Source organism: Lactuca virosa, chromosome 2 (assembly GCF_052849685.1).
Source record: "Lactuca virosa cultivar CGN04683 chromosome 2, Lactuca_virosa_CGN04683_v6, whole genome shotgun sequence".
In the NCBI taxonomy this organism is placed as follows: Eukaryota; Viridiplantae; Streptophyta; class Magnoliopsida; order Asterales; family Asteraceae; genus Lactuca; species Lactuca virosa.
The window spans coordinates 292,739,167-292,763,577 of record NC_136427.1 but is presented as its reverse complement, the minus strand read 5'-3'; the positions used below and the strand labels follow the sequence as shown (position 1 = coordinate 292,763,577).

Genomic DNA, 24,411 nt, shown 5'->3' with positions numbered 1-24,411 from the left:
AACCCTATGTGCTCACCAGGTTTCCCAACCTGATCCACTCAGTTTATTTGTATCACAGGTGTCGATATAAAGCTACACTTCACTGAGGGATTAAGGAGATGTATATCACTAGTGTAAATGAATGTAAGTTCTGTTTATGCTTATGTTTCTGTATTAACGTTGACATCCCAAGGTTTTAAAAGGAATAAAATACATTACTTCGGAAATGATTTGATAACATATTTATCATGTTTTTCTGGGAACAAAATTCCGCAACACTTTTCTTAAGAAGTTACTCTGATTTTTATTAAAAAGCATAAACTAAATCGGTCTTTTCTGGCCGTAAAAATGAGGATGTCACATCCTGCACTTTGGGTCTCACACCTAGTTTAAAAAGTGTAGTATTCGCAAAGGAGTAAGGAGCAGATTAACGGGTGATGATGCAGGGCAACTCATCATCCTGCACTTTAGCGTCAGTAGTCCAAAAGTTTTCATTTTGCTGCGGTTTTGGTCCAAAACAGTTTAAAAAATCTAAATATGATGAATCTGCCCTTTTCCATTTGTTTTTTGTTTTTTCTTTTTGTTATTAAATTATTTTCTAACTAAAAAATATAAAAAATAAAAGAAAATATTTCTCTCTCTTTCTCTCTCTCTTACATGAGTGTGTTCTTCCCCAAAACATACATACACACATGCCGATGAAGCTCCATTACTCCAGTAACCATCTTGATGAAGCACAATATGTTCCTAAGAAGACACGTTCGTCGTTATCGGTCGCCGCCCACAACCACCAAATTGCCACCCACAACCATCAGTGAGGTAGCGTCACTGTAAACCATCCACAGCTCCTCCCTTCTGTTCTTGATTTCTTGTTGATCACCCTCTTTCACGTCACTGTAAACCACCCAATCGCCACCTCCCCCATCTCCTTCCTTCATCCCTATCTCTCTTCCCCAATCAAACCCAAATATCTATTTGGATCTAGATTTCTTCACCTTCATCTGGAAAATCTAACCTAATTTCTTAATATTCATCTAAAATGGGCAAATCAGAGAAGGTGTGAAGGAAAGTTTCATCTACGAGGAACTTGAGTGAGATACGAAGATTTTCGTATTTCTTCTTAAGATTCGAAGGTTTCCAGATTCAGACAAGTATTTCGTGTCTAACCAACCTTTTACTTCGTCTCCGAGGATTTTAAAAGGCACAGGATATAGAACCTTTAAGGGAAGAAACTTGAATGAGAATGTTGTTGTATCAAAACGGAAAAGAATCCTTTCTTGGAAGACACTAAACAAGCCGACTCCGATAAATGTTCTCTACAAGAATCATGAAGGTTTGGTTAATTTCGGAGGTAATTGTTTGCATTGGATCTTCATCGGAGATACGGTAACATGTAACCTGGATCGGGGAAGTTGTTCCGGGTACTGATTCGATTTGACGAGTTTCGAATTTGCTTGAATGAGATTTCGATTTGGTTGAACTGGATGTGTTCATCGAAGGAGTGAAGGTTGATCGAAATGGTTTGATTGATGATTCGATTCAAATGGATGAGATGAATACATAGTTTCATTAATTATTCGATCGAAATGGTCTTGATCGAATACATGGATTTTCTATGACTGATTTTGATTGAAGATAATTTTGAAGAACATGATCTAATTTCCGTTGTGTGAGTGTGAGAGAGAGAGAGAAAGAGAGATAGAGAGAAATATTTTCTTTTATTTTTTATATTTTTTAGTTAGAAAATAATTTAATAACAAAAAGAAAAAGCAAAAAACAAATGGAAAATGACAAATTCGTCATTTTTAGATTTTTTAAAACTATTTTGGACCAAAACAGCAGTCAAATGAAAACTTTTGGACTATTGATACTAGTCCAAAACTGTTTAGCCCAAAATAGCATTTTTAGACATACCACAGGGACTATTCTTGCAATTTTGTCTAAAAAATAAATAAAAAATTCAAGTCAGTCCTAAATATACATGGCTTGGCAATGGAAACCGGTTAAAACAAGTCTAGGTCCCAAATAAACAGGTTAAAATGGACTTAATGTCTCTATAATACTAAAAAAAGAATCACGAATGACCATTTTAACCAAAACCGATAATTTTATTGGGTTAGAGTGACGATAACCCTTTTAACATTGGATATCTACTCATGGAAAATGAGACTCGAGAAAGACACACACAAAAAAAAATCATGAATATTAGAATTATCACTGATAGGAGAACACTTCCCTTCAGGATGGCTTTCATTTTGACTTAGATTTAAACCCTAGAAACAATGATACACACATAGTTCTAATTAAATCCAGAAAATCAATTATTTTTATGAATTCAGACAAACAAATGGTTAACCCGGAACACGATTTCGAAAGAGCATCACAATCGATTCTTGCAATAGGTATGGAATGGAGAAAACGGAAATCCTCACTCTTGACTCGATCAACAGATGTTCGTTGTGTGAGTTTCAAGATTTATAAAGAATAAAAGAATATCTCTAATGCATCTTGAAAGTTTGATCCTATCAACCACCATATGGGTTTGATTATGGGTTTTAAGGTGTTTAGTATTTTATTAAATATTTAAAAAATCCTTAAAAATAAAAAATAAAATGTATAATAGTCTTTTCAGTTTAGACAGAAACCAAAACCACAAGCAAACATGCTCAAAAGGACCACCAATCCAATTTTTTCATGGTTTGGACTTTTTCCTGGAAAAATACATACCACAAGACCATTTTTGCAGTTTTGTCTAATTTATACTTCACATGTTTGACCTTTTACCACCAAATTACAACTTTAATCAACTAGTTTTCATAAGAATGAGTTAAAACTGATGCATCTACATCAATATGGCCTTCATGGCTGCTCGTAACTTATAACTCATGAATGTATCAGTAGTAGATCATCATCATACAACATACATGATTCCTCATAAAATCATGTGTAAAATCAGTTGAATCACGATCAAAAATTGACATGATATTTAAGCAATAAGGGGTCCATAGTCAACACCCACAGCCTCTAAACACACAAGTAATTTTTTGGCAATGTAATTTACTGAACAAACATCTCTATATTCATGCCAGAATGTGAAGCTAAAAGAACTAAGATAGGAAATCACAATAATATTTGCATTTAAGGTAATTGTACATTACTCGAACCTGAATTAAGGTGTCAAGAAAAGATAACTAGAGGATTTGCTTGACTTTGGGTTGAAGAATTGGGGGATCAACATCAATGCCCATATTAGCAGCAGTTCCTGCTATGATTCTCATTGCTGATTCGATGGTTGTGCAGTTTAAATCTGGCAACTTTTCTGTTGCTATTCCTCTTAACTGCTCAACTGTAACTTTCCCCACTTTTTCCCTTTGTGGATCCTTAGAACCTTTATCCACTCCTGAAAAAAGATGCAGTGTACACATTTAAAACCACCAAAAATGGTTGCCTGTTAATCATGAAACTGACACAAAGATAACAAAACTAAATGATCTACAGATTTTGTATTACTAAAGAGGAAATTTTTGCCATGAATCATTTGTAGAAGTAGATTATCAATTTGATTTTGATTTTAATTGTAGATCCATACTGCATTACAGAATGTATTACGGCTTGATTCTGCAGATACATGATTAATCATGCCTACAGCTAATTAGTCGTCAAAAGTAACAAGCTAAAGAGGAATGGTGATTTTTGTAGGCGAATAAGGTGCCAAATCTAATGCTAATTTGAAAACATAATACCTGCAGCTTTAAGAAGCAGAACTGAAGCAGGAGGCGTCTTCAACACAAATGTAAAGCTTTTATCCTGTGAATTCAAACAATTGCACAAATAGACAATGCTTCTAATCAGAGAAAGCGAGATATTTACAAAAACCCTAAAGAGGATATTCAAATAAAGGAGATGAAAACTGACATCATAGACGGTGATTTCAACGGGGATAACGTAACCAGCTTTATCAGCAGTCCTGGCATTGTAATCCTTACAGAAAGCCATAATGTTAACTCCCTTAGAACCCAACGCCGGACCAACGGGTGGCGCCGGCGTGGCCTTCCCTGCTTCTAGCGCCAGCTTAATTACTCCAGTTACTGTACAAACACACAAAGGCGCACATTACATCAAAATTTGTACAATAAATGTGGTGTGATGAATATATACAAGTACCTTTCTTGGCTTTGCCACCAGGTTTAGGAGGAGCCATGGCGATGACTGTAAGAGGCCTGGGAGTTGCAGGACATAATTGCTTGTTATTGCAACGGAATTGCAGCGATATGTTTGAATTGGAAGATAAAGGGATTGAGGAAGGAGACGACAGGAAGGAAGATGAGAGATTGGAGGCGTGATTTTGCTTGGAAAGATGTGAAGAAACTGGGTAATAAGTGGATAGAGAAGACGCCATTTCCCTGAACTTGGAATGGAAAAATGGGGAAGAAGATTGGGAAGGGGATAGATAGATTGGAAGTGTCTGGGTACCTTATCTGGCGAATGTTGGCATGGGCTAAAAAGGACATTTGGCCCAAGTTCTTAAATAGCAACTACGAGCCCAAAGTTTTTAGTTGGTGTTGACTTGACGGACCAAAGAAAGAACTCTAATAATTGGGTGTCGACACCTTTTCGGGCCTACTGAACCGACCGGTTTAAACATTTGTAAAAAATTTGGAGGTGACAGCGTTGGCGCAGATCATGAAACCATGTTAAAAAAGTGGATTTTCGGACCGCTTTGAGCCCGATCCAATATATAGCCGTTTCTCGGGCATTGGAACCGTTTTTTTTTAACCATTTCTTTTACAATTTTCTCCTATCTTGATTGTGCAAAAATAAAAGTGGTTTTATTTAGTTGCAACAAACCTTGAAAAAACACTATAAGCTTCTATTCACTAGGGTTTTTGGTATTTATTTTTCGTGATTGCGACTTTCATATTAGTTTTATTTACTTTCATATTAGTATTATTTTCTCAATTTGTCAGGTAGATAATCTATATTTCAGTTTTTAGTTTTTGTATTTCTAAATTTTCAGAAAAAACTGACCCCAAATAAAAAATGATATTGTCTATTCTCAATATCAACCTTCACCTTGGGTGAGGTCCTCACAAACCAGTTAAGTTTATAAAATATTGACATGTGGGAACATTTTGAATTGTGTGAAATTTCGACTAACTGAAAAGAAATGTGTTGCAAAACATATAACTCGTTCTTCGAACCTCAATCAATTTTGAACGACATATTTGTGTTTTTTTTTCTCTTTTTCTTATATGAGGTGTTATCTATGAAATTAACTAATACTTATTACTTTCTCTTTACCCGATTATTATAGGATTATCGTATTGTTATTGTTATTGTTCGTGTCTATCATTAAAGCCAACATCGCCCCAAAAGCATCCAACTTTCCCTACCAAAAGAACACACTGTTGGATAACATGATCAAATCAACAATAGAAGCAAACACAACTATAAAACCAAAAGATCAAAAAAAAAACACCAAAGGGATAAACAAAGGAACCATGTAAGCAATAAAACAAGAACCATAAAAGTGTTAATAAGTATAATACCTTGATGCCTTAACCTAGTTGGTGTATGGTTAATATCTACAAGCGAGGAGGGACCAAACAACATTATATTATCATACTTGAAATATTATCATGTATTTTCTGCATCTCATAACGTAACTCGTCATGACTAAATCTTGAATCATCGTCTATTGGTGTTGGTATGTCATTACTTACCATATTATGTTTATTGCTCTTTTTATTAGACAATCTATCTTCTTTCTAATTTCGATAAAAAGGTGCGGAAGGAAAAGGAAACAACAGAGGGTCCGGATTAGACCTAAATGGGAATGACATGAAAAGTGTTTCAAAAACCTAACATCAAGGGCATTATGATGATATATTAGAGGAATGGAGAAAAACTCATGATTGATGTGGAGGGGAATGTTTGTTTATATTATAGTTCAAGAAGGAGTTGTCTCGTTTTCTTACTTCTTCGTTCTTTTTTTTTAATTCATTCACTTCGAGACCGGTTATGAACATTGCATAACATCATGTTCAACCAACTTCCATTGTACTAGTGGTACCACTAAAGAATTGATTATACACTAAACATGTACTTAATACGCTTACCAGAAGACTGGTTTTTATTCATATTCAATTCCTTAGGCCAATATGAAACTAAGAAATATAGATGTGCCTAAGGCGTAAACAACAACTAAACATCTTTGACTTGGTCAATCTTTAGCTATCGTATTTGTGCAATGTAGTTTGTTCTCCATTACGGTTGTTGGGTTTAAACTTGTTTATATTTATAGGGCTAAGTATTTAATTAGAATGATTAGAATGATTTTTAAACTTGTTTATACTTATAGGGCTGAGTATTTGATATTTCTTGTAAGACATTTTTATTGCTATTGGTAGCCATTATTCAGCCATTATTCTATATGAACAAAACAGATTGTCCTCCTTGAAGAATGATTTTTACAAACATACCCTTCTCCCTCCAAGTATTTTTGATGAAAAGTTTTTATAGGAAGTTTTTTTTATAAGATAATCCATCAAAAACAGTTCTCTTGCAAGAAATGGTTTTTGTCAACATAAAATGTTTATTTCGTAACCGATCTTTTATTTTTAGCTTCTTGTAGTTTTAATTTTATATGTTTATAGCATTTTGATAAATTTACTTAATTTAATAAATATTCAAAATATAACCACTGAAAAATATCATCAAGAAGATTAAAACGATACGTTGAACATAAACTTAAATTTTATAAATAACAAACAATACATTTGGTAAAAAAAAAAAAAAAAAAAAAAAAAAAAAAAAAAACTTCATACACTTTGCTTTAACAAATATTGGAAAGTAAGTTAAGTTTGTGAAGCCAAAAAACGTATGTATAGTTGGATTTTTTTTAATGATAATAAATCTTACACATATGACATAACTCATTATTTTTGTTCTTTTTTACAACTGGTCCCGAAAAAATATGTTTTATATTTTTAAGAAGATTTAGTTTTTTTAAAGAAAACAAAATTAGTCAAGTTTCCGTTTATTGTTTGAATGCTTTTTGGAGTTTGTTACACCAGCGCAAAATAGAAATCTCCGCAAACAAACACACAAAAGGCACTTCCTACCGTTTTCTATTCTCTTGTGTTTCCCATTCTCTTTGGTATATGCTCCGGGAATCTCGTCTTATCCCTCCCCCACCCTTTTGAGTTTTGCCCGTAACTAACCCTCTCCCCCAAAAACACACACAGTCACACCCCAAAACACAAAATCTATGGCGCCAGCTACAACAACTTCCTTACTCCACCACAACGGCATCTACTTCACATTCTCGGCGCGTGACTCCCACACTCTCTTCTTCAATCCGCACAAGGCTCTCCGTCCACCAAACAAACTTCCTCTCAGTTCACTATCGTCAGTACCATCGTCGCCGTTGGGCCGCCGTAGAACGCTTGTATCAACTGTACCGGTAGAGTATGTGCCTCCGGCTCCTGATTTTGAATTCAGTAAAGAACTAGCGCGCCTCCGTACTCTACGTTCCAAGATATCCGCTTGCAAAAATTTGCGAGATAAAATACGTGTGGTTGAATCTGATTCGAAGGTGAAGCGATATTTTAGGAGAGATCATTATAAAAACGGATTTGCTATGGTTTTAGAGTCGTTTAATTTGGATGAGTACGAGCTGTTTTTGCTCAAATGCATTGTCGCCGCGGGTCAAGAGCATGTTTTAGGGTCGGGTTATGACGCGGATTCGGATGTTGATGGTGAATTTGGGTCTGCGAGAGGTTCGTTGAAGGCCGCGCTTTATACTTTGGTGGAAATGATCGAAAAATGGGACGGAATTGATGATCGACAGATTAACGAGAAGAAGGTTGATAGTGAAGCATTGAGATCATTACTGAAAACTCTTCGAGATGTTGAAGAGTTCTATGATTGTATTGGTGGGATTATTGGGTTAGTGCTGCCTTTTTCTCCATATTTTTCATAACAGTTATTCTGTTTCATTTGAAAGTCGATGTTTCTCCATATTTTTCAGGGATCACTGTTCATCATGTTTTCTCACCTGACTGATTTTTATTTTTTCTGATTGTAGCATTAGTAACATAAGCCGGTGACAAAGCTCTAGGTAGTTTAGTTTTGGGTGAAACAAGACTTCTTTCTACATACAAACTTGACATCACCACATGTATCATCATCCTAATTTAACTCGATAAATATGAATTTGGAAGATACTTAGGAATCTGAAAGTCTGATTTTTGCAAACCGAACTTCTTTTTATGGACATCCCCAATTGTTATTAATATATTATGAGCTTGTAGAGCATATGTTCCATAAGTGGTGTTACTTTAAATGCTATCTTTTTATAGACAGGACTTTGTATCAATTCTCTCTGATATACACGTTTAAATAGTCTGAAATAAATATTGATGACCATATACTCGTCATCTGAATTTCTTGCAGATACCAGCTAATGGTTTTAGAGCTTCTTTCTGAGTCTGCACATGCAGAGAAGAATGTCAATTTTCAGCATATAAATAACTCTAACTCAATAGGATGCCAACTTTTAGAAATTCATCCTCCTAATGTACTTGATCTTTCTCAAGATACAGAATATGCGGCTCAAGCTGCTTTATGGGGAGTTGAGGTAAGATGAGACTTTGTGCTTTTTTTTTAATCTTTCATAGATACCAAGAAACATTATCAGGTGATTTAGGCATTTTAAACTGAATTTAGGGTTTGCCGCACCTGGCAGAGATTTATCCTCTTGGAGGCTCTGCTGACAGGCTTGGACTAGTGGACTCAGTCACAGGTGAATGTCTCCCTGCAGCAATGCTTCCTTATTGTGGTAGGACCTTATTGGAAGGCCTTATAAGAGATCTTCAGGTAGAATCTGTTTCTGTTTTTGTCTTCTTTTAAATGTGGGTTATACTATTTTTAGCATTAGTAACATCTGTTCAATAATTACAAGGCTAGGGAGTTCTTATATTACAAATTATATGGAGAGCAATGCATAACTCCTGTTGCAATTATGACAAGTTCAGCCAAGAACAACCATGAACATATCACATTGCTGTGTGAAAGATCCAAATGGTTCGGAAGGGGTCGATCAAGTTTCCAACTTTTTGAACAGGTCCTATAAGTAGATCATTTATCGATGTCATTTCTCATGCTTTTTAGGTTTATTTGTAAAAAAAGACGATAATTAGTTTGTTGTTAATTGTGGTTGCCAGCCACTTGTGCCAGCTGTTAGTGCTGAAGATGGCCAGTGGTTAGCAAAGGGACAGTTCTCACCTGTTTGTAAACCTGGTGGCCATGGTGTGATATGGAAGCTTGCTTATGACAATGGCATTTTTCAGTGGTTTCGTGATCATAAAAGAAAAGGTGCAACTGTCAGACAAGTCAGGTTTGTGTGATTTAGTTATCCAAATGTATAATTGTTTCTTAAATTTTGTATCCTGTTATGTTAACACATGCACTTTTGCAGCAATGTTGTAGCTGCTACAGATGTGACCCTGTTGGCATTGGCAGGGATTGGTCTGCATGAAGGGAAGGTGACATTTTTATCTGACCTTTACTTTACATAGTTGGTTGGTTCCTTAAAAAGCTGCTCAAGTAATTTTTATTTATAACTGGTAATTTTTCAGAAGCTTGGTTTTGCATCATGCAAACGCAACTTTGGTGCTACAGAAGGCATAAATGTGCTGGTTGAGAAAGGCAAGCCTGATGGAACATGGACATATGGTGTGTCATGTATTGAGTACACTGAGTTTGACAAATTTGGAATTGCTGATGGATCCCTTTCTTCCAATAGGTACTACATGAATGGATCCCTTGTATTAGTTATGATTGTTGTTATATTCTCTCTGATTAACCATGGTGATTTGTTAAGTTTGCAGACAGAGTTCCCAGCAAATACAAATATTCTTTATCTGGATTTGAATGCTGCAGAGCTTATTGGATCGAGTAAAGATGAGTCTAGTTTACCAGGAATGGTGCTGAATGTGAAGAAAACTATCAACTTCATAGACCACTTTGGAATCCAGCATGGGTATGTTTTCTGCTTACATAATCATTAATCTCTTTTAACCAATAACATCATGAAAATATTTAAATTCTTTTCTGTGAGCAGTGTTCCAGGTGGGCGTTTGGAATGCACAATGCAAAATATTGCTGATAATCTTACCAATAGTTTTCCCTCTCGATGCTTTGAAGGTGTAGAAGGTATAATGCAATTTGTTTTGTGTTTAGTAGCTGTTGGATTATGATCATGAATTTTACTCCTTTTTTGCAAGCCTCTTGTATTCAGTAATAATGCTATTCATGTAACTTAATTGCAGAAAAGCTAGATACCTTCATAGTCTATGATCACCGAAGGAAGGTCACATCATCTGCCAAGAAGAAAAGAAAGCCTGCTGACATGTCCTTGCACCAGGTCCATTTCTCTGTTGTCATTTACAAAGAATGTGAATGAGAATTCTGTTATTATGAGACATTGGATTCTTGTAATTATATAGTTTAAACTATGTGTTTGCAGACTCCAGATGGTGCACTACTTGACATAATAAGAAATGCATATGATCTTCTTTCATGCTGTGATATCAAGCTCCCTGAGGTATTATTATGAGAAACTTATGTGGTTTCCAGAGTGTGGAGAATGTTGACCAGATAATTTTTGTTGTGCAGATTGAAACTAATGATAAATATGCTAATTCTGGACCACCATATCTCATCCTTCTTCATCCTGCTCTAGGTCCTCTCTGGGAAGTCACTAGACAAAAGGTAAGCTTTGGTGAAAGAATTGGGGTTGGTTGCCTTTTATTATTTCTAATATTCTTTTTTTTATAGTTTCATGGTGGTTCAATTTCTAATGGTTCTGAATTACAAATTGAGGCTTCCGAATTCTTATGGAGAAACATTGAGGTCAAACATGTTTACCTATACCCTGTTCAGACATACAACTCATAACCATTTTTTTTCTCTTTAGTAAACTTGCTCTTTTGATCTCAGCTTGATGGGAGTTTGATAGTCGTGGCCGAAAATGTCATGGGATCTCATATTGACAAAAATCATGAGTCTATACTACAATATGGCTACAGGTAGTATACTTATACTATATGGCATATGCAATAAGTAAGAGAATATGAGACTTTGTGGTGAAATATGATATGCTTGTTCAGGTGTGCACGATGCAAGTTAGAGAATGTGAAAATATGGAATAAGGGAATAGACTGGAGTTCAGATAAAAATCTATATTGGAAGCACGATGTTGAGCGGTTTGAGTCACTAAAAGTCATATTGCATGGAAATGCTGAATTTGAAGCTGTTGATGTTAACATTGAGGTTAGACTTACATAATTGTAGTTATCCTTTTCTTCTCATCTATTCATATCTTCATGATCCAATTTCCCTCCCTTTTTGTCCTTGATGCAGGGAAATCATTTGTTTCAAGTCCCAGATGGCTACAAGATGAGGGTCACATCTGGAACTTCAGGTTCTCTTGAAAGCTTTAATAATTTAAGTCTGTGTGGGATCATCAATACCTTTCTTCTATATGTCCTACAACTTACACCTGTCTGTGTAAACATTTGGTTCAGGTTTATCCATACATTTAAATCCTATTAAAAAGGAATTTATGGATTGTGGAAGCTGGTTCTGGAAGTACATGCTAAATGACGGACATATTCAATTGGAACTGGTGGAGTTAGAGGAGGGATCATGAGATTGTTTACCTTTTGAGAATCATCGTTCACAGAAGAACCTCATTCATCCCTTTCACCTTTCACCTTTCACCTTTCACCTCTGTGTGTGGTTGGTTGAACACAAGTTAAACCCCCCCTTCCCTTCAACCCAGTTATCGTTGTAATATATATATATATATATATATATATATATATATATATATATATATATATATATATATATATATATATATATATATATATGCTGTATGAGCCTAGTTTGACCAGTAGGGTCTCATCTCATGTATTATTCTTTTATCTTAATTGTAAATTATTTGTAAAAACTGATAAATGTATATCACATGAAATACAGTTATTCCAAGTTCCAAGGGTTATCATATCATATCATGTACACACGTAAGATTATTTGCAGGAGATGCTCTATGTTTAACTATGAATTAGGAAGGGCAAATAAAAACAAGGCGTGCATTCAAAACAGATAAAATAACAACTTCATTTATGCCATCTTCATGAATTTACATTTCCAATAATTCAAATCAAACAATCTCTGTATGTGTTTTTATTCAAAAGGATTCCTATACGACTGTGAGCAGCATCTGTTGAGCAATCTAAGCAAAGCATCGGCCTTTCTCTGAGCTTTCATGGATCCATCAGCAGCCAAGCTTTGAAGAGATGGTATACTCCTTGGATTCATCAACAATCTTCTAGCAACTTCATCATCGCCATCTTTACAAAGCCCCAATAACAGAGTAATGGAATTCTCCTTCCCTTTCGGAGATCCAAACCTTAAGAGATCAATCAAAATCGGAACCAAAACCTTACTCTTTCTTATTTCCTCACGTCCCTCACAACACCCCAACAGCAACGAAAGCACCGCAAGCGCGTCATCAGTGATTCCCGCCTTATCATCCATCAACAAATCAATCAAAACAGGTATTGCCCCTGAAACAACCACATTCACTTTATTTACACTGTAAACCGCAAGATTAATCAATGCAGTTGCTGCGTCTCTTTTCCCTGTTGTAGTTCCATCTTTCAACAACTCAATCAAATAAGGAATAGCTTTGGGACGACTCCCGATAACCACTTTATAATCATCAATTAGCGATAAGCTAAATATAGCCGCTGCTGCATTTTCTCTTGCCTCCATTGTTTTACCAGAACCCAATACGTCTACTATACTGTCTATCGCTCCTGCCGCCACTATCAACACCTTATTGTTTTCAAATATCGAAAGGTTTAGAAGTGTCGTGACTGCATGCTCTTGAATTCTCGGATCATGCGACGAAAGTAACGTTACCAGAAAAGGAATCGCTCCCGCCTCTGAAATTAACCTCCGGTTATCCATCCCGGTTTTAGCTAGCAATCTCAACTCATACGCCGCTTGCCTCTGGATATCAACCGAACCCATCGCTAGTTTTCCCACCAAAAATTCCGCTGTCATTTTAACCGCATCCATGGCGGATTTGGTGGCGGAAATATGATCAATCGCCTTTTCAGGTAGTTTCCGCTTCACACTAGGGTTTTTCTCAAAACTATGAGTCGATGAAGTTGCGGGAGCATTTTCATCCACGGGTAAGTTGTTTTCATCACAATATTGGTGAATCAAGCTTTTGAGCGCGTAGTTTGGAATGAGTGCCATGTGGATCAGCCGCTTCCCACTTTTGGGACACGTGTGGTGCCCAGAGTTAATCCACTGTGCAATTGAGACACGGTCGTATGTGTGGCCCGATGCTACAATTACCGGGTCCCGCATTAAATCGAGGGAAATCGGGCAACGGTATTCGTCTGGAATGTTGATCACCATCGATTGAGAAAACGAATAACGTCGACTCTGGGAATTTTTATCCTCCTCTTGAGTTATTGCATGGTCTTGTTTACTGAAAACGATCGATTTCGACAATGAAACAAGCGAAATTAGATTGTTAATGTTGGAAACCACAATGAGTCCACCGGTTCCCGCTTGCTTTTCCGCTTCCGCCTCGAGTTTTGAAATCTCCTCTTCGTAATCGAACGGCGTTTTCAAGCCGATTCGTGTCATAATCACTTCGAGTTTCTCAAAATCAATGACGGCTTTACTCCTGCTTTTACTTTTAGTACTAGCCGTCATCACTTGAAGAAGCTCCTCTCTTCTTTGAACCTCTTTAGAATCAATCATCAAGTCAACTCTTTTGACTTGCCTATGAAGAAGCTCCACTTGCTCTCTTGTGTCTGCGCCTATCTTCAACAAGCTGAGAGGTAAGATATCTAAAGCCCTACTCATTTCTTTTACAATCACATGAAACTGATTCGAAATGCTTTCTGCTCGAACAAGGTTCCATAAACAGCTACCTTGTTGACACGCTTGTATCAATGATTTCACCCTCCGAATAACAGAATAGAGCTCCGTCAAACACAAGATGGAAGAAGGTGGGAGTTGAGTGTTTGTTTCTTGAATCTCTTCGAACAGTGATGAAAGAAGTTTGATCCTTCTTATCATTGTTGAGACGTTGTTGGATTGTGTGATTGGGATTTTCTCCATGGTTGTTACTTCATTTGAGATTTGGATAAGTGATTCTAACAAAGAATCGGTTGGAAGAAAGCCTTGAGAAATCATGAGAGGAGGAGGCAGAGTTACATCCATGCTGGTTTTCTTTTCTTCTTGTGTGATTCATGATCAATGGTTAGATGGTTTTGGGTTACTTGAATACATATATCTAATTATAAATATTTGAATTGTTTAAAATAGTTTTGTCTTTTTCTGTTTGTAGTATTCATATAGATGACAAGAAGTTGAAGGCAGGAGGAAAAAACAGGAGTCCTGGGCTGCTGCCATCTGGAGCCTTTGCAGGCCTTTCTGGTAAGTCCTATAATAATCTTATTCCCTCCCAAGTTTTATATTCATAAGAGCCATGTCAAAGCTTTGATTTTTTGCTTTCTTTCACCCCCATATTAAGATATCTTATGCCACATTCAATGCATTAGGATTTGTACCCTATACATAAACTGTAGTACAAGCATACACTACAAAGAGATATAGGAACTTGATCTTTCTTTTGAGACCTAACTATTTTTGCTAGCATGAAGACGACATTTAAACTACTTGTTATGATAAAATCTTCAACAAAAGTAGGATATGGATGATGCCTGATGCAGTTCAGTATCACCTAATTATTAAGTTTCCATTTTTAGCAAGTGCATGAATATTATTATTCTATTACTAGTTTTATGGCAGGAAAAAAAAATAAGCTAGCTGTGTTGACTTGGTGAATTGGCAGTTTCTTTTTAGATTATTAGCTGTTGAAATCAACATCAGCAAATCTTTCGTCATATTCTCGAGATGTATTTTTATTGTAGCCTAATATTCTAACCTGGTTTCGTAAAAATTGTAACATTTAGGTTTACATAAATATGGTGAATTTTGTTTAATGACAGGAAAAAAAAAAGAGATTGTGTATGCTAATACTAATAAAAGCACCAATAATTTGTGAGGATGACAATGGGTAATTAAGTAGGAGGAGGTTGCTTTGTTGAAATTTTCCCAAAAGACTTGGTTTTATTGAGACCCTATAAAACAAGTGTTGAATAAACAGAGGAAAGGACAAAATAAGAGCCTGATATTGGGCTTGGTAAGACCGATTAGTTTGAACTAATTAGTTGTACACCATTTTATTTTAATTAATTTATGTAGAATTAGAATAGGATGAATGATGAGAGGTCGTTGTCATGTATGCATATTATATAGATGGTAAGAACAAGTCTTGTGAAATTATATTTTGGAACAAAAAGATGATAAGCCTTGACCTTGTCATACACATACATCTTCTCCTTTATCTTTTTATTTATATTTAATTTTTTGCTTATATTTATGTGTTTTATTTTAGTATCGTTCCCCGTGAACAGTATTTCTGCCGAGATTGTGTATACAAAAGGTTTGTTGGAGCTCCGGGGGAGCTGGATTGTCCTTTAGATGTCGAGATTGTAGATGATCGATCTGTCCGGGTAGCGAGGGTTTATTAGGGTTGTATTCTTCTGATGTTCAGCGAGCAGTATCCGATTGATTTGGTTCTCATTCATTTGCGTGAGAACAAGGTTATTGTGGGTATAGAGTGGCTGAGCCCCAATGGGGTGGTGATCGATTGTGAGCAACAGTTAATTCGGATTCGAACCCCAAGTGGGAGAGAGTTAGTGGTTCGGGGAGAGAGAGCTCAACGTGGGTCGATCTTGTGTTCAACAGCGAGAGTCAGACGCTATATTCAACAGGGTTGTTTCGGATTTGTAGCCTATGTTATGGATACCCGAGATAAGGGTAAAGCGACTGACTGACTGTGGATGATATGTCGATTATGCGGGAGTATCCGGATGTATTTTGATATGTGCGTATTTAGTCATATAAATCATGCATTATCTTAATATTTTATGTTGAATTTGTTTCAATTATTGAACAAAAGGTACTTAATTTGTTGAAAATTTATTTTGCAGCAGCCAAGACATGCTCAGAAGGAAAAGAAAGCGAAATTGGTGAATGGAAGCTAGGATCTTGGACTTTCAAGAATGAAGAAGAAACTTAAGAAGAACACAACGTGTTTACATCGAACACGACGTGGAGTATTGAAGATTCGTGATGGGATATTGTCTTGCCGGATACGCGTTTTTAATGAAGAACACGGCGTGTTGGTCCTTAACCACGCCGTGTTTCGCCGTTTTTCATAACTTATGCTGGAAGTTTTTATCGACTTTTGGAGGTCAGAGACATCCCTTAGGAGATGTGGAGTGCAAAATTTGATTCTAAGCTTGTTTTTGAAGAGTTCTAAGAGCATCTCCAACCCACTCTCATTTTCTATTATTTCATCTATTTCTTCCCCATTCCTCTTCAACCCTACCCCATTTGGAAATGAATAGTATAACACCAAAATATGGTGTTATACTATTCATTTCCTCCAACATGGGGATGAACTTTGAGTTGTCGATTTTAGTCCCTCTTTTTATATATTTATACATTTCTAGTTTATTTTATCTACTAATAATAATTTAAATGTAATATTTAATACTTAGAATATTATGTTATGTATTAAATTATATTAATTAAATATAAATATAAAGTTTGTTTTTTGTTTATCAAATTCATATAAAAACTTAAATACATATTTAAATTTTAAAACATGATAACGTATTTTACAAAAGCTTATAATTAAGTATTATAAATATAATCTTATTTTGTAACATCCCGAGATTTTGCAGCTATTTCTGAACCCTTTTCTATCATTACTTTATCATTTATAGCCCTTGGGGGTGGGAAGTGAAGGGCCAAGATAAGTTTAAGGGCCAAAGTTGCAACTTAGGGCCAAGAAGGAGTACGCTAAGCGTACTAAGGTCCGCCTTAGTACGCTGGGCGTACACTTGTGTACGCCTGGCATACTAATGTCAGGAGAAAACCTAATATTTAGGGTTTGGGGGTTATATAAGCAACATTATGAGCACCTAACCTTCCCTTACCGCAGCCTCCACTGCTTAGAGTCGTTTTCCCCAAACCCTAGCCTTTCCTTTGTGTGTTTGAGCTTATTGAGTGTTCCTTGAGTGCTTGAAGAAGAAGGTATTGCATCAAAGAGTTGGAGAAGAAGATTAAGCTTGTAGATCTGAAGTTAGCTTGTGCCTTATGAGCTCTAGGAGGTAAAAAGCTCCAAACTTTATGCATATATGTATAGATCTTGCCATTTTGCTTAAAAGAACCATTTCTTGTCCCAAAAAAGCCATAATATCATGCATGATGTGATTTGGACGAAAAGGGTTGTCCTTCTAGACTCTTGAAGGGATTTTGAGTGATAAAAATGAGGTCTCATTAGCTGAATGTGTCCCATGCATGGAATAAGGTCTTAATGGATTAAGACCAAGTATTAAGAGCTTTCTGGACGTCCAAAGTGATAAAGTTCATGACTTTATGGGTCCTAGGCATGTTAGGTCACTGGATCTGAAGTTTGGGCTTAAGTGCTTAAGCCATTAAGCACTTAATAAGATTTTGGCAACTGTCGAGTACGCCTAGCGTAAATTCAGTACGCCCAGCGTATTGGGTCAACCACCCCGATGGTGGTCAACATCTGGACGAGTACGCCCCGTGTACCAGAGGAGTACGCCTCACGTACGTCCTCTGTTGGGCCTTTGACAAATGGGCTTCGGGTTTTGGGTTGTTTATGGACTAATTGGATTTGGGCCTTTGTTGGACTTTATGAATAAGATATTTTGGGCCAAGTTGGGATAATGGATCATGGGATTAGGCCCAATTAGGAAGTTGGGCCCAATTTAGTAAATTGGGCCAATAATGGACTTTATATAAGGACTTTCAAGTTAAGGACTTGGTATTGGGCCTTGGCCCAATAAAGATAATGGACTTAATGAGTTGTGTGGACACTTAGTCAAGAAGGTTATTTTGGGTATTAACTAAGTATTTATTATGTAATAGTTCGGGATTCCCAGCGAGACAGCAATAAGAGATTTACGGTACTTCGGCACTACTTACGAGGTGATTTACCTCACTATACTAAGGGGTCTAAGGCACCAAGGCCGGACCATTGGATTTGATATCCTTGCAGTTAATAGTATGTTGAGTATGAGTTAGGGTTGCATGCTAGTTGCTATGCCAGTTAGGTAGATTTATAGGACTACCTGTGTTGTTATGTGGTTATCTGTATGCGCATTAGTTGGGTTATATGTTGACATGTTATGTGGGATGGGTTGAGGTGATGCTGCTTGTGTGGTAACCAACAAAACGGGGAGCATTCCAGATACGAGCTGAGGGAGACTCGTACCGTAGGCTCGGTGGCAATCCAGATGTGAGATGTGGGTCCGGAAGGCAATCCAGACTCACACTGTAGTCCCAGGGGTAATTCAGTGTGTGTGGAGCATTCCAGATACGAGCTGAGGGACACTCGTATTGTGGGCTCGGTGGCAAACCAGATGTGAGCTGTGGGCCCGATAGGTAATACAGACTCACACTGTGGGCCCAAGGGTAATACAGTCTGTAAAGCTATGGACCCAGTGCATGCTGTTATTAGTATATGTGTTATGTGCAGTGTATCGGTATGTTGGGGAACTCACTAAGTCTCGGGCTTACAGTTTTAGTTTATTGTTTCAGGTACATCAGGAGATCGCGGCAAGGCGAATGCATGATCGTACAGCTCTTCATGTTTTGTTTATATTTCTGGGAAAACTCTGATATGATACATTTTGAAAACAAGTTTGTAATGACTTAATGAGATTGAAATGTTTTTTTAAGTTCAAATTTGGCATGATTTTTATGGGTGTTACAAGTTGGTATCTGAGCCTTGGTTTGAGTGAATTGGAGGAACACTTGTGTGAATCCAGTCTCAAACCAAGGAAAAGATTTTCAAAATGATTTTCAAAAAGGTTTTCAAAATATCAAGGGAGGATGTTGGGTGTACGACCAGCCGGAGCTAATAAGTAGGGCCCAAAATACCATACATTTATTTGATATTATGATACGTTAGAACAGCATGTTAGTACTAGGCTAGGGATCTTCAGGAATTGCATGATAGAATTGTCTGATTACATGATGTCTGCTAGCCTAGGGTTTCCTTTATGTGAAATTGACATCATTACTGTAGTTGCTTAGTGTATGCATCACAGTTATACATAATTAAGATCTTATAGCCTGAGAATGTTTGGTTTGGCCTTATGTTTTGTTCTTGTTTGATTGGCGGCTTAGGGTCGAATCGGATATTCGAAAGTCTATAGGGTTCAGCGTTATGTATGGCTAGCATACACTAGTGCTGCAGGGTTGGTGGAAGTTTCATGGATGGGTGGGTCGTGAGAGGCCGGGAGGCCAGTTATGAGATAGTTTAGCATTCCTCTAAGAGTGAGGATTGAGCACTTGTCAGTTATGTATACAGTTACGACGTTATGGTGATACTTGAGACAAATATGGGTAGGTGTGGAAGGTAGTATGGGCCCGTACTACTGAAATCACAGGACCCATATGCGTAGCAAGGAAGTCACAACCCCTAGGGTTTAGTTGGAGGTTGGTCTCCTGTTGTTATGCGGATTATCTGATATCTTCTTGGTATGTTTTCAGAATGGTGGTTACGAGACGCTTTGTGACTGGATCCGGGTCAGGGTCAGGATCAGGATCAGGAGACGGAGGCCAGGAGGGGCCAGTAGCACCCGAGACTGTGGTGCAGATGAGTAGTACAAAGGAGCTAGATGCCAGGATTCGAGAGATCCTGCATGTTGAGGTTGCTGCTATGTTCCGGGCACAGCTACCGGAGATGTTTGGGTCTATTAAGACAACCATGGTCGAGTACTTCGACGAGCATTACGCAGCCCTTGCAGAGATGGCTGCCGTTGCAGCTGCATCGGCTGTAATAGCGGCAGGAGGAGGAGGAGCCAGTCGGGGCTTCCAGTACCAGGACTTCGATAACACAAAGCCCCCGACAGTTGATGGTACCCAGGATCCGATTAGAGCCATGAGGTGGTTATCTGACGTGGAGGGCTGTTTTTTCACGTGCTCATGTCCTACTGACCAGAAGGTCAGGTGTGCCCTGAACATGCTGAGGCTCGGGGCCAAGGATTGGTGGAGGTTGACGATAGGTTCGTACACTGATGAGCAGAGAGCTGCTATTACTTGGGAGCAATTCAGGGATATGTTCCGCGCCCGTTACATTCCACGGGTCGAGCGGGAACGTTTGGCACAGGAGTTTTTGAGTTTGAGACAGGATGGGGAGTCAGTGACGGAGATCACCCGTATGTTCACTAAGAGGGCAATGTTCTGCCTGGAGTTTGCTTCTGAGCAGGCCCATATGACACGTTATCTGAGCATGCTCAAGAGTGACGTTCGTCAGTTTGTTGCCACACAGCGATGTGATACTCTACTGGATTTACAGGAGGCCGCTAGGCGGCGTGAGTTGGAGATTGAGCCGCACTTGTGGAAAGTGCGGCAAGGGTCATTCTGGGGTTTGTCGAGCTGGTAGTGGGTACCACAGGTGTGGCAAAGAGGGGCATTATGTGAAGGATGGTCGCCAGGCCGCCCCGGTTCCGAGTATGAGGTTATGTTATCACTGTGATCAGGTTGGCCACTTGAAGGCCAACTGTCTGTTGCTTGCCGCTAAGCCGGCGCAGGCTCCCGCGCCGGCTACACTGAGGATCACCGATGGGAGACAGGGTAAAGCAGAGCCCCCGAAGGCTCAGGGGCGCGCCTTCCAGCTTACAGCCGAGGAGGCCAAGGCAGCACCGGATGTGGTTGCTGGTATGTTTTTAGTGAACTCCTTGCCTGCATTGGTTTTATTTGACTCGGGGGCGAGTCGGTCATTTGTATCACAGACGTTTAGTAGGGAGTTCAGTGTGCCAGTAGGCGAGCTAGAGTGTCCGTTGCGAGTCTCTATCGCCAACGAACATGGGGTTTCTGCTTCTTCGGTCTACCAAGGATGTGAGTTGGAGATCTTCAAGGTATCCTTAGCGATAGACTTGATTCCGATTCCCATGGGGGAGGTGTGCGTGATTGTGGGGATGGACTGGCTTAGTCGTTTCGGTGCCATGATAGATTGCGAGGGTCAGCGGGTTGTAGTTCGAACCCCAAGTGGGGGGAACTGACTGTATATGGCGAGGGCACCAGGGTGGGACCAGGGTTTTGTTCAGTTGCTAGGGCTCGTCAGTATATTCAGCACGGGTGTGCTGGTTATCTAACGTATGTTGTGGATATGCGGGTCAGGGATCAGACTCCAGTTCAAAGGTTCCAGTAGTCAGGGAGTTTGCTGATGTGTTCCCGGAGGAGTTAACAGGGATACCTCCGGAGAGGCAGGTCGAGTTCCGGATCGACCTGGTGCCGGGTGCAGCCCCTATCGCCAAGGCGCCGTACCGATTGGCGCCACCCGAGATGCAGGAGCTGTCATCACAGCTGCAGGAACTGCTGGGCAAGCAGTTCATTCGACCTAGCAGTTCTCCATGGGGATCACCGATCCTTTTTGTCAGGAATAAGGACGGTTCGTACCGGATGTGCATTGATTATAGGGAGTTAAACAAGTTGACGGTGAAGAACCGATATCCACTCCCGAGGATAGATGATCTCTTTGATCAGTTACAGGGTGCATCTTGGTTTTCCAAGATAGACTTGAGGTCGGGGTATCATCAGGTTCGGGTCAGAGAGGAGGACGTGGAGAAGACCGTGTTTCGGACTCGTTTTGGACATTACGAGTTCGTGGTGATGCCGTTTGGGCTCACTAACGCGCCAGCAGTATTTATGGACTTGATGAATCGGGTCTGCAGACCGATGCTGGATTGCTCGGTCATCGTGTTTATAGATGATATGTGGCGCGCGCGCCACATATCAACTAGATGTGGCGCTCCAAACATAGCATTAATCATTAAAACTTTGAGTATTATTAGTTTTTTTTTTGTAAAAATGAAAAAAAAAATTGTTATGTAACCTTTCAATTGAAACCATGGTTGTGGTGAATGTGCGACTAAAATGAGAAGATGAAATGATAAAGTCATCTAACTAGATACTAATATAAATTGTAAAAGAGTTAGATGAACTGATAAAAATATTAAAAATAGGGACCTAATATGGACAAAATTATAACCTTATTACTCCTCTTTAAACGGTTATAACAACCATGTTTGTGTAATATGTACAAAAAAATACCTTATGGACCTAGTTTGGACAAAATTAAAACATTATTACCTTTTTTAAATGGTTATAACAAACCATATTGGTATAATATGTACAAAAAAATTATAAGGACCTAATATGGACAAACTTAAAACCTTATTACCATCCTAAGTCATTATCCCCAACTTAAAACCGGTCTGAAGATTGGACTCTTAACAGAACAAAATTGCAATCAACATCATTGAACTTTTTGTCATTTACTTCAAAAAGAATGATACTATTATATTTTCAGCAAAATCCACTCCATTTGCATTCCAAAGTGCATGTCCTCCTTTTTTGAATTCTTCTTTCTTTCTCTAAAAGATCTGATCGAATTGTATGTTGCTACTTTATTATAGGATTTTATCTTAATTCTGTAAATGAAACAAAAGTAATCGTACACATATGAAGAGGAAAACAACTATTTCCCCGACACGTAGCGAAACGAGGGCATTCCCTCTATTTTATTACCATTAGGGATTAGGGATGAGCCAAAGGAACCGACCCGGCTGGAACCGGCCCGAACCGGAATCGGCCCGGGAACCAAACTTGGTGGAAAATAGGAACTGAACCGGACCGCCGGTTCTACCGGTTCCGGTTCCTACCGGTTCCGGCCGTGTCTTCAATGTCGGAACCGGTACTCGAGAAATAGCAACATACGGTTCCGGTTTTTGCCGGTTCCACCAGTTCTGGTTCCAAAAATCCACAAAAATATCGTCTCGGTCCCGGCCCGACCGGCTCCATCGGGTTCCGGTTCCGACCGGTTTCCCGGTCCATATGTTCATCCCTAATTACCATTTTAAAATGAGCTTATATAAAATTTATAAATTAAAAAAAATAAACCAACAAATAAGGTAAATATGTTACAGGACAACGATAAATTGGGTGAATAATATTAAAATTAAAAGAGAAATAAACATCTATTAATTCAAATTACGAATAAAAATATTAAATATTAAAAAGGAGGGGCTAAATATTTTATTTCATTTTATACTAAAAGTTTTGATGGAAAAAAAATATTAAATATTAAAAAAGTGGGGCTATATATATTATTCCATTTAATAATAAAATCTTTAAAGGAAAAAAAAGGTACGGAGGGTCCACAATTTTAATTATACATTTTCATTTTGTCACACGCAAAGCAGATACAAATAACAGCTTAATATTGCCGGTAACGGTAATTTTAAAGAAAATAACCATTTTTTTTTTAATTTTGACAAATTAACCCATGTACAAATGTACTCAGTAATGGGACATTTCTGAGCAAACGAAAACGGTAACTACGGCTGTAAACGAACTGAACGTTCAACGAACTGTTCGTGAACCGTTCGGCGGGAAGTTCGTTTATGTTCGTTTATTTAATAAACGAACGAACATGAACACAAATTCTCATGCGTTTAGTTAAACGAACGAACATGAACAATGGTCTCGTTCGTTCAATTATGTTTGTGAGCGTTCGTTTATGTTCTTCGTTTACGTTTGTTCATGTTTGTTCATATAAGTTCCTTTTATCTTCATATATGTTTAATTGTGTTTGATTACATTACTATATTATATGTTCATTTATGTTCATATATGTTTGTTTATCTTCGTTTGTTTATGTTCGTTTGTTTATGTTCGTTTAGCATGTTCACGAACATAAACGAACGAACATGAACAATGTAATTTGTTAAACGAACGAACATGAACAAGAAAACTCGTTCGTTTAACCGTTCGTGTTCGTTCATTTGTTCGGTTAACTTAAACGAACGAACATGAACAAGCCCCGTTCGTGTTCGTTTGGTTCGTTTACAGCCCTAACGGTAACGAAAACGGTTCAACCATGGATGCGTTGAACATGTCTGAAATTCCATACAACATTTATTGTTTTTTTTTTGTTAAATTTAGTCCATATAATTATTGTTAACATGTCAGTAGCCTAAAAACCTTTAGGGGTCGTGTAACATCCCGTTTAGAATAAGATAATTAAATAATAAACCCGGGACCCGAGAAGTAATTCTAATTATTATTTAATATTATAATAATCCGAAACCAAATAATAATTAGCTGAGAGTTGGTTTCGGGAAGCCAAATGACAAAATTTGAATCTCCAGGGGTTAA

General features: G+C 38.0%; 3 protein-coding genes across 3 annotated transcripts; 1 reads left to right on the top strand and 2 right to left on the bottom strand.

The window, feature by feature from the left end:
• Nucleotides 1–2,940: 2,940 nt before the first annotated feature.
• Nucleotides 2,941–4,448, bottom strand: PRPL11 (plastid ribosomal protein l11). The gene is made up of 4 exons (XM_079080922.1): nucleotides 4,144–4,448; nucleotides 3,895–4,067; nucleotides 3,723–3,786; nucleotides 2,941–3,379 (listed from the first exon to the last, which is right to left on the bottom strand). The coding sequence occupies exons 1-4, from the start codon at nucleotides 4,376–4,378 to the stop codon at nucleotides 3,171–3,173; spliced, it is 681 nt and encodes a 226-aa protein (XP_078937048.1). The 5' UTR covers nucleotides 4,379–4,448; the 3' UTR covers nucleotides 2,941–3,170.
• A 2,631-nt stretch (nucleotides 4,449–7,079) lies between these two features.
• UGP3 (UDP-glucose pyrophosphorylase 3) lies at nucleotides 7,080–12,057 on the top strand. Its single transcript, XM_079080921.1, has 17 exons — nucleotides 7,080–7,929; nucleotides 8,437–8,620; nucleotides 8,710–8,859; nucleotides 8,945–9,106; nucleotides 9,207–9,379; nucleotides 9,461–9,527; nucleotides 9,621–9,787; nucleotides 9,866–10,024; nucleotides 10,106–10,197; nucleotides 10,314–10,408; nucleotides 10,511–10,588; nucleotides 10,660–10,755; nucleotides 10,822–10,896; nucleotides 10,984–11,072; nucleotides 11,154–11,316; nucleotides 11,407–11,467; nucleotides 11,571–12,057. Exons 1-17 carry the CDS (start codon nucleotides 7,250–7,252, stop codon nucleotides 11,693–11,695), a joined length of 2,616 nt encoding a protein of 871 aa, XP_078937047.1. The 5' UTR covers nucleotides 7,080–7,249; the 3' UTR covers nucleotides 11,696–12,057.
• A 110-nt stretch (nucleotides 12,058–12,167) lies between these two features.
• Nucleotides 12,168–14,334, bottom strand: LOC145161414 (U-box domain-containing protein 1-like). Its single transcript, XM_079080920.1, has one exon. The coding sequence runs from the start codon at nucleotides 14,296–14,298 to the stop codon at nucleotides 12,235–12,237; it is 2,064 nt and encodes a 687-aa protein (XP_078937046.1). The 5' UTR covers nucleotides 14,299–14,334; the 3' UTR covers nucleotides 12,168–12,234.
• Nucleotides 14,335–24,411: the final 10,077 nt, after the last annotated feature.

Excerpts from the sequence above, each read along its gene's own strand:
- UGP3 (XM_079080921.1), top strand. The coding sequence starts at position 7,250 with ATGGCGCCAGCTACAACAACTTCCTTACTCCACCACAACGGCATCTAC. Across the intron at positions 10,756-10,821 it reads GGGAAGTCACTAGACAAAAG|TTTCATGGTGGTTCAATTTC; the intron begins GTAAGCTTTGGT and ends TTTTTTTTATAG. Across the intron at positions 11,468-11,570 it reads GGTCACATCTGGAACTTCAG|GTTTATCCATACATTTAAAT; the intron begins GTTCTCTTGAAA and ends CATTTGGTTCAG.
- PRPL11 (XM_079080922.1), bottom strand. The coding sequence starts at position 4,378 with ATGGCGTCTTCTCTATCCACTTATTACCCAGTTTCTTCACATCTTTCC. Across the intron at positions 4,068-4,143 it reads TGGTGGCAAAGCCAAGAAAG|TAACTGGAGTAATTAAGCTG; the intron begins GTACTTGTATAT and ends GTGTTTGTACAG. Across the intron at positions 3,380-3,722 it reads TCTGCTTCTTAAAGCTGCAG|GAGTGGATAAAGGTTCTAAG; the intron begins GTATTATGTTTT and ends ATCTTTTTTCAG.
- LOC145161414 (XM_079080920.1), bottom strand. The coding sequence starts at position 14,298 with ATGGATGTAACTCTGCCTCCTCCTCTCATGATTTCTCAAGGCTTTCTT.